Source organism: Amphibalanus amphitrite, unplaced genomic scaffold (assembly GCF_019059575.1).
Source record: "Amphibalanus amphitrite isolate SeventyFive unplaced genomic scaffold, NRLGWU_Aamphi_draft 001565F_arrow, whole genome shotgun sequence".
In the NCBI taxonomy this organism is placed as follows: Eukaryota; Metazoa; Arthropoda; class Thecostraca; order Balanomorpha; family Balanidae; genus Amphibalanus; species Amphibalanus amphitrite.
Window position 1 is genome coordinate 101579 of NW_024883058.1, and position 9531 is coordinate 111109.

Below are 9531 nucleotides of genomic sequence, written 5' to 3' on the forward strand. Positions count from 1 at the left end.
CCGATCGTGACGAAAACACCGCCAATCGAATCAGCGTATGCAATTTCATCAGCCGTTTCGAATATGGTGACCTCAGGTGACCTCGGTGACCTCAAGAGGTCCAGCGGCGTATTTAGAAAATCGCGAAGGGGGGGGCCAAGGGTTTGGAGGGCGCCACCTCACCCAAGGAGGGCGCCATACGGTCGCGAGATAAAAAATCACTCAACGGGGGGGGGAGGCGTTTTTTACCATGCCACCAGTTTTTTTTTGCGTAACCTCGTATAGGTCGTGCTGCATTGATTTTGCATCGTGTGTATTCTTTATACTCCAGGTCACAAAAGGTCAAGTGGTCTTGAAATGCTGCGCCGAAGGCGCGCGAAATTTTTGAAAACAACCTTTTCCTCCGCTTTTTAGGCACGCCTTTTATACGATCACTGTTCAAAGCTCCTCTCGCTCTTTTACCAAATTTGAAGGTATAAAAATACCTAAGGTTTGGTCGGGCCGCTGCCACACAAACTATAGAAAGCTTGGCTCATGGGTGTCGATGTATAAAAGTTTATTGGCGGTGGCATCTCTACGCACCAGATCACCGTATCGGATTGATACCGGAGCGCGAGATGCGTAAACATCATCCAAATTACCTCAGACCAGCCTTCATAGCCTTCTCACAGGTGCATACAGTGTACCCACATAACCAGTTTCAATCACCGAAACTTCAGATGCCTGCTGTTGCGGCCGAACCTGTTGACAATACTTAATCGTAATACATATAGATGCCATGATGCACGTAAAGTAGGATCAATCCGTTAAGACCAAAGACGTGTTTTATGCATCGTAGAGCGTAGATAGTTTTGGTAGGTATAGGTACTTCATTCATTGTGCTGAATGCACGTTCATTTGTGGCAGTTTTCACAGGCAAGACATCAACTATGTGCAATAGAACGACTAAGTTGAAGAACATGCCAAAGGAGTAAATAAATGATAGGAGGGCAGCGATCAACGGATGTTGCCAATAGGTAGAAGGGCTGCGATCCACAGGAGGGCGCTAATAGGTAGAAGAGCCCCGATCAACATCCCGAGTTTCGACAGTAGGGCACCGATAGGTAGGAAGTTGGCGAGCAGCAGGAGGGCGCCAATGGATAGAAGGGCAGCGATCAACAGGAGGGCACCAATAGGTAGGAGGGCCCCGATCAACAATCAACAGGAGGGCGCCACCAGGTAAGAGGGTGGCGAGGAACAGGAGAGCACCAATAGGAGGGTGGCGATCAACAAGAGGTCGCCAATAGGTGGGAGGGCGGTCATCAACTGCAAGTCGCCAATGAGCGGAAGGGTGACGATTAAAATGGGGGTGGCAATGGTGAGGAGGGCGCCTTTGCTCAAGAGGATGACACGAACAGGAGGGCGTCTGTGCGGAGGGCGCTGGTCAACAGGAAGGTGCCAGTAGATAGGAGGGCGGTGATCAACAGGAGGGTGCCAGTGGTTAGGAGGGCGGCGATCAACACGAGGGCGCCAATAGGAGAAGGGCCCCGATTAGCATTCAACAGGAAGGACTAGGGAACCAATAGGTAGGAGGGCGGCACTGAACAAGAGGGTGCCAAAAGGAAGAAAGGCGGCCTTCAAAATTTCACATGAGGGCGCAATAGGTAGAAGAGCGCCAATAATTATGAGGACGCCGATCAGCAGAAGGGCGGCAATGTGTAGCAGGGTGGCGACCTACAGGAGGGCGCCTTCGGGTGAGAGGGCGCTTATTTACAGGACAGCGGCTTACATAGGCGACCACCGTTACGCTTAGAGAGCTACAGCCTACAAATGTGGTTGGAGGGCGCCCGAGGGAGCCCTCCAACCGTATTTGGAGGGCGTATTTGGAATGGGCGTCCTCCGAGGGCGCCCTCCATCCGTATTTTCCCTGTAAACACATTCGCGATTGGAGGGCGCCCTCCAGTCGCGATTGTTTTTCGATTCGATTATATCACAATTGCATTTGCGATTGGAGGGCGCCTTCGGCGCCCTCCAATCGCAAAGGGCGCCTTCGGCGCCCAAGGGGGGGGGGCCATGGCCCAGTGGCCCCCCCCCTGCCTACGCCCCTGATTAGAGGTCAACTCGGCATTGACGCCTATTGCAGCCAGCCCATTCTATAACTCAGGAACTACTGGGCCGATCGCGACAAAAACACCACCAGTCGAATCAGCGTATGCGATTTTCACCAGCCGTTTCGAATATGGTGACCTCAGGTGACCTCGGTGACCTCAAAAGGTCAACTTTACGTTTTCGCCTATTGCAGCCATTCTATAACTCAGGAACTACTGGGCCGATCGTGACGAAAACACCACCAGTCGATTCAGCGTATGCGATTTCATCAGCCGTTTCGAATATGGTGACCTCAGGTGACCTCGGTGACCTTGGGAGGTCACATGACCAATGTGGCCTATGGCAGCCATTCTATAACTCAGGAACTACTGGGCCGATCGTGACGAAAACACCACCAGTCGATTCAGCGTATGCGATTTCATCAGCCGTTTCGAATATGGTGACCGCAGGTGACCTCGGTGACCTTGGGAGGTCACATGACCAATGTGGCCTATGGCAGCCATTCTATAACTCAGGAACTACTAGGCCGATCGTGACGAAAACACCACCAGTCGATTCAGCGTATGCGATTTCATCAGCCGTTTCGAATATGGTGACCTCAGGTGACCTCGGTGACCTTCGGAGGTCACATGACCAATGTGGCCTATGGCAGCCATTCTATAACTCAGGAACTACAGGGCCGATCGTGACAAAAACACCACCAGTCGATTCGGCGTATGCGGTTTCATCAGCCGTTTCGAATATGGTGACTTTAGGTGACCTCGATGACCTTGGGAGGTCACATGACCAATGTGGCCTATTGCAGCCATTCTATAACTCAGGAACTACTGGGCCGATCGTGACGAAAACACCACTTGTCGATTCAGCGTATGCGATTTCATCAGCCGTTTCGAATATGGTGACCTCAGGTGACCTCGGTGACCTTGGGAGGTCACATGACCAATGTGGCCTATGGCAGCCATTCTATAACTCAGGAACTACTGGGCCGATCGTGACGAAAACACCACCAGTCGATTAGCGTATGCGATTTCATCAGCCGTTTCGAATATGGTGACCTCAGGTGACCTCGGTGACCTTGGGAGGTCACATGACCGATGTGGCCTATGGCAGCCATTCTATAACTCAGGAACTACTGGGCCGATCGTGACAAAAACACCACCAGTCGATTCAGCGTATGCGGTTTCATCAGCCGTTTCGAATATGGTGACCTCAGGTGACCTCGGTGACCTTGGGAGGTCACATGACCAATGTGGCCTATTGCAGCAATTCTATAACTCAGGAACTACTGGGCCGATCGTGACGAAAACACCACCAGTCGATTCAGCATATGCGATTTCATCAGCCGTTTCGAATATGGTGACCTCAGGTGACCTCGGTGACCTTGGGCGGTCACATGACCAATGTGGCCTATGGCAGCCATTCTATTACTCACCATATTCGTCACCACCTCACCATATTCGAAACGGCTGATGAAATCGCATACGCTGAATCGACTGGTGGTGTTTGCGTCACGATCGGCCCAGTAGTTCCTGAGTTATAGAATGGCTGCCAAAGGCCACATCGGTCATGTGACCTCCCAAGGTCACCGAGGTCACCTGAGGTCACCATATTCGAAACGGCTGATGAAATCGCATACGCTGAATCGACTGGTGGTGTTTTCGTCACGATCGGCCCTGTAGTTCCTGAGTTATAGAATGGCTGCCATAGGCCACATTGGTCATGTGACCTCCCAAGGTCACCGAGGTCACCTGAGGTCACCATATTCGAAACGGCTGATGAAATCGCATACGCTGAATCGACTGGTGGTGTTTTCGTCACGATCGGCCCAGTAGTTCCTGAGTTATAGAATGGCTGCCATAGGCCACATTGGTCATGTGACCTCCCAAGTCCCAAGGTCACCGAGGTCACCATATTCGAAACGGCTAATGAAATCGCATACGCTGAATCGACTGGTGGTGTTTTCGTCACGATCGGCCCAGTAGTTCCTGAGTTATAGAATGGCTGCCATAGGCCACATCGGTCATGTGACCTCCCAAGGTCACCGAGGTCACCTGAGGTCACCATATTCGAAACGGCTGATGAAATCGCATACTTTGAATCGACTGGTGGTGTTTTCGTCACGATCGGCCCAGTTGTTCCTGAGTTATAGAATGGCTGCCATAGGCCACATTGGTCATGTGACCTCCCAAGGTCACCGAGGTTACCTGAGGTCACCATATTCGAAACGGCTGATGAAATCGCATACGCTGAATCGACTGGTGGTGTTTTCGTCACGATCGGCCCAGTAGTTCCTGAGTTATAGAATGGCTGCCATAGGCCACATTGGTCATGTGACCTCCCAAGGTCACTGAGGTCACCTGAGGTCACCATATTTGAAACGGCTGATGAAATCGCATACGCTGAATCGACTGGTGGTGTTTTCGTCACGATCGGCCCAGTAGTTCCTGAGTTATAGAATGGCTGCAATAGGCGAAAACGTAAAGTTGACCTTTTGAGGTCACCGAGGTCACCTGAGGTCACCATATTCGAAACGGCTGATGAAATCGCATACGCTGATTCGACTGGTGGTGTTTTCGTCGCGATCGGCCCAGTAGTTCCTGAGTTATAGAATGGCTGCAATAGGCGTCAATGCCGAGTTGACCTCTTGAGGTCACCGAGGTCACCTGGGGTCACGAGCTTCGAAACAGCTGATAAAATCGTACCTCCTGATTCGAATAGTGTTTCGTTCGTTCCGATCGGTCCAGTAGTTCCTGAGTTATAGAATGGCTGCAAGGGTGGCGGTCGAATAGTGTTGTCCGGTGTGGGGTGGGTCTGAGGGAGGCGTTGGATGCAACTGTTGCGCATTTTTAGCCGGCGCTGACATGAGCGAACTCGCTGACCCGACCGGTGACTTTAAATAGCTTAGCTTAGCTAGGCTAGCTGGGGTTACCGTCCAGGATATTTTGAGGACAATAAGCGTCTCAATTCTCAGAAGTTGCAACTTGCATGCAATCAAGTGTCAACCTCCACATAGAACGACTACCGAGTCTTTCACGTCTCGCGACTCAAAATAGGCGATGGGACACGATCGACAATGCCTTGCGGACACCGTCTTCAACTTGCGCCACAAGACGAACAGGCTGCTCCATACTTTGAACAAAGATTCTTACAGACATCTCGCACTACAGCCAAAATATAAACGATCGACACGCAAGATCATCTATTGCTCCTCATTGGCGCCGTTCGTTCCATTATTTCCACTTTCCAGTAGGTAGACGCATGTACGTCGATACGGGATCGCCTGTAACAAGACCTACTCCACTTATCACTCATCACGTAAACGATACATCACATTAACGACATAAACATAGTGACCTGAGCTATTGAACGTTCGTTTATGCGATTAAACGGAATAAAGGCTTCACTGCAGAGTGCAGAGTGCAGTGTACGCATTGGAAATATTTCGCTGATTTCAGCGATACGTGCTGAGCCTATCGCACCATCAGCCAGGCCTATGGCCATCGTTATAACGGAGAGTACATTACAATTTATAGCATGTCATCATCATCCCCTATACCGTGTTTCTACTCACTTTACACAATACATAACCCCAAATACCTGCGTAAGTAAAATATAACAGCATCGGCATACTGACAATTGACCGGACAGGCGGATACATCGGAAATTATGGTTCAAAATGATCGTTCTTAGTTCACAAACCGATCAAAAATACTCCACAGATACTTTAATCAAACGAGCTTACGCGTATCTCTCACTCGAACACACGGAAAGAGATACGACACAAGAGAGCGATCTGATGGCTTCAATGTAGGATTTAACCGGCATTTCATGTCGCTGTTGCTGATTCCAATCTGTCTCAAGTCAGTCATACCGCTTTCATTCTATCTTCATCAGCGTATCATATAAATTCCATTTTATCATAACCCCTGCCATAACTCCTATAGACATCGACTTACTTCCACTCAGTTGCATCTGAAAACAGCCAGACCGTCACGTGCCCGGTTGGTCTTCGTTCGTTCAGCTTGGTTAGAATTATCGGCTGCAAGACCTTTCATCATTCTCCTCCATTCGTTCAACGTCTTCCTGATTTCTGTGCTCGTGCTTCTCTTTCTCAGTCTCCTCTGCAAGGCACTCCAAGTCCACACATTTCGTCTGCTCCGTCTCTTCAGTCTCTTCTGCATCTGCATTCCATTCTTTGGCTTCGCCGTGCCTTTCTCCCTCTCGTACCTTTCCCTCATCTTGGCTTCTTTGCTTGGCTTCGTCTGTTTCAAGCACCGGCAGCTTATCGTCTTCTCGCGTCACGTTCACAATACTTTTCTCCTTTTCTGTTGCCAGCTGCGACATTTGCGTCACATCCACCGGTTTCGCCGCCGACTTTCCCGCTTCGCCGGAGGTTCTCGCTGCTGATGTCGCTTGTCGTCGTGATCGCGCCACAAACGTTTCTCTGAAGCCTCTACGGAACGTCTCGTTCGTCGCCCAGTAGACGATCGGGTTTACGGCAGCATTGGCGTACATCAAATAGTGCGCAGCGTACCAGAGAGCTCGAAACGAATCGGTCACCGCGTCTGCTTCGTCAGGAAGTCTGTAGCGTTTCACGATGACAGCCGCAAAGGGCGTCCAGCACAGGAGGTACACAGCAGAAGCCACGCAGAGCATAATTCCCACTCGATCCCGTCCCCGCGTGGCGGCGGGCGCACCGGAGCCGCGCCGTGTGGCGCGTCGAGCCGTCATCTCCAACCTGACGAAGATGACGGCGTAGCTGGCGAGGATGGCGACCAGCGGAAGCCAGACAAGCAGCGCGCCCAACACCAGCCAGTAAAGACCGAGAAGTTCTTGGTTCTCGGTGCAGTACTTCTCGGTGAAGTTACGCCACTGTCGCTCGCGGTAATGACGCCAGCGGAGCAGCGGGGTAGCCAGAATCGCCGCCACGAGCCAGATGAGGATGGCCAGACGGATGGCTACCGTAGGGGTGAGGCGCGCTTGAATGACACTAGTAGGAGTGGCGATCGAAATCAGACGCAGAAGACTTACTGCCACTAGTGTCAGCGCGCCTGCGAGAGTTAGCAACAGCATCAGGAATCCCTCCAGCTTGCACATAACCGGTCCGAGGACCCAGTTCTGGAAGAAATCCTCGACCATCGTCAGCGAGGGTAGAACGGAGGCGACGAAGAGGTCCGAGACGGCCATGCTCGCCAATAGAAGATTAACCGGAGTTCGCATCGTCTTCCTCCGACACACCAAGAAGAGGACAGCACCGTTTCCGATGAAGCCAAGAAGCATGATGGGAATGAAGGTGGCCACTTTGACGGCTATTTGGGAGGCCGGACGCACGTCCCAGATCTCGCGCGGGAAGTCGTACTTCCAGAACGGGAAGTCGGTGGAGTCGGATGACTTGGGGAAGGAGATGTGCCACTGCAGGTTGGCACTCGTGCCCTGGATGGAGCTTGAGGTCATGCTGAGCCTGGAGTGAAGCTTTTGGCTGCTGCCTCTGATTAAGATGCACTTCTGACGAAGAGCTTGTTCGCTGCTGAGCTGAGCTCGTCTTGTTGTCAGAAGAACTGCATTTGAAGTAAGCCGAATGATGATTCTCTAGATACTTCACTCACGGAATACTAATGCAAATAGTGCACTTTCGCACCTTCAAAGACGAAGAGGAAGGTAGCGGACTCCAGATGCTGAACTGAGTCTGATGCTATGTGAAAACTTCCCGTGACCAGCGCTGGCCCCAGTCGCTCTGTGCCTCCCTCCCGCTCTTGCAGCTCGGTTTTGCCCGGGACGCAGGGCGCCGGCGCGTCCTGCCCTTCCCCCATATGTCTGACACGATCCCCAGGGGCGGTCCCAGGCGCCTCGAGCTCAGTCGAACGAGGAGAGGTCGCCCTAGGATAGGAGTGGAAGAACATGCTACCCGATGGAAAAAGACATGCCCTGGCGACTCTATGCAATATCGACATTCAACTTTGGTAACAAGTAGCAGTGCCGAGAATGCGGTAGCTATCTGACTCGAAAATCTACTCATTTCATTGAGCTGAGAAAGCAGTGAGCTACTCATCTGTAACTGAACTATGAGCAGCTGCTTGGAGTTCACTTATTGCATCATAATATCGACCTCTGACTGCCTTTCCAACATCAGAAACTATCCCTGAGTACGCCTGTGGCTATCTGTGACGTACAAAAGGCTAGTGGATTGGCACAAGAAAGATCGAAAGTTTGCTGTGGTCAACAATGCCCAACGCATCAATAAGACATGGTCAAACAACGGTTAATCTACTGTAACCATATGGTCATTTTGCCATATTGGAGGAGGGCAAATAAGGGGATTGCGCCATTATTGGGTAATGACGGTGACAAAGATAGTAATTTACGACACTATGGGACCTGTGATCCAGTGATGATCCATGGGCCAGGTGACGCCGGCACGGCTGTTTTTGGGTGAAAGGCATTCGCATGGACGGCGCATCAGATTAAAAAAAACGCATTTAGCTCGAATGTTTGAATGGACGGATTGACAGAGCCGGAGCCCACGCTAAGCAGAGCATGTTGTGTAGACCCCGCAGCCCTACCGTCCGATCGCGCAATTCCGGGTAACGGGAGAATTTAGATGCCGAAGTTTAACGCGCCCTTCAAAGCCGGACACTGCCTGTCCCACTCAACTGGCCTTGACTCAACTGACTTCAACTGGCTGCGGCTGCTCCCACCAACCGCAGACCATCCCCGTCACGAGTCCCAAATATCGAGCGTCGGAGCGACTCGAACCTGAGCTCTCACTACGTGGGGAGTCCAATGCTCTACTAACTGAGCAGGCAAGATGCCGACTCACTGAAAAAGACACTGAAGCTAGGAGCATGAGCGCTGAGCAGTAGCACGTCACGTGTTTTTCAGGGTCCGACTCCGATCGAATACGGATGGGGTGATCATTTTCCACAATTTCGAATTTTCATTGCGGTCTGCTAGGAACGAATCTGGGCTGAGATGCAAGATGTCAATCCCTACCCGACCCCGCCTCAAAACTTCGAGTATACACCCGATAGATAAGCAACTCGAGAACCTTGCAAACCCCCCCCCCCTCCCCGAACAAGACACCTGACTTGAAATGACAACCCAACACCCATTGGCCGACAAACCGCGAACTGTGATTGGCCGACGTGTGCCGGCCGCTGATTGGTTGTTTACATTGGTGAGCAGCGATGTGCTTGACTAGCCAGCTCTGTGGGGTCAGGGGTTATCAGGGCCTGCGGCCATTCAGCTGGGTGGGGGGGGGGGGGGGGGTCCGGCCGACGATAGGCCCGAATTAGACCGTGATATTGCAGCACAGACGTCTGTGGTATTATACGCGAGAGGGATGGCGTAGCGTTACATAAAGTTAAGGGAACAGGTTTGCCAAGTTATGTAACGAGTGAGCTAGCTGAGACGTAATTTGACAGAATAAATGTAACAGATTCGATGTTTGACATGCTGGACAAAACA

The 9531-nt window shown here is 51.5% G+C and overlaps 1 protein-coding gene across 1 annotated transcript; it reads right to left on the reverse strand.

Moving 5' to 3' along the window:
* Window positions 1-6099: 6099 nt before the first annotated feature.
* On the reverse strand, window positions 6100-7521 carry LOC122373880 (neuropeptide FF receptor 2-like). Its single transcript, XM_043352287.1, has one exon. The coding sequence runs from the start codon at window positions 7519-7521 to the stop codon at window positions 6100-6102; it is 1422 nt and encodes a 473-aa protein (XP_043208222.1).
* Window positions 7522-9531: the final 2010 nt, after the last annotated feature.

Bases quoted from the DNA above. Each gene is read 5' to 3' on its own strand.
- LOC122373880 (XM_043352287.1), bottom strand. From the start codon at position 7,521: ATGACCTCAAGCTCCATCCAGGGCACGAGTGCCAACCTGCAGTGGCAC.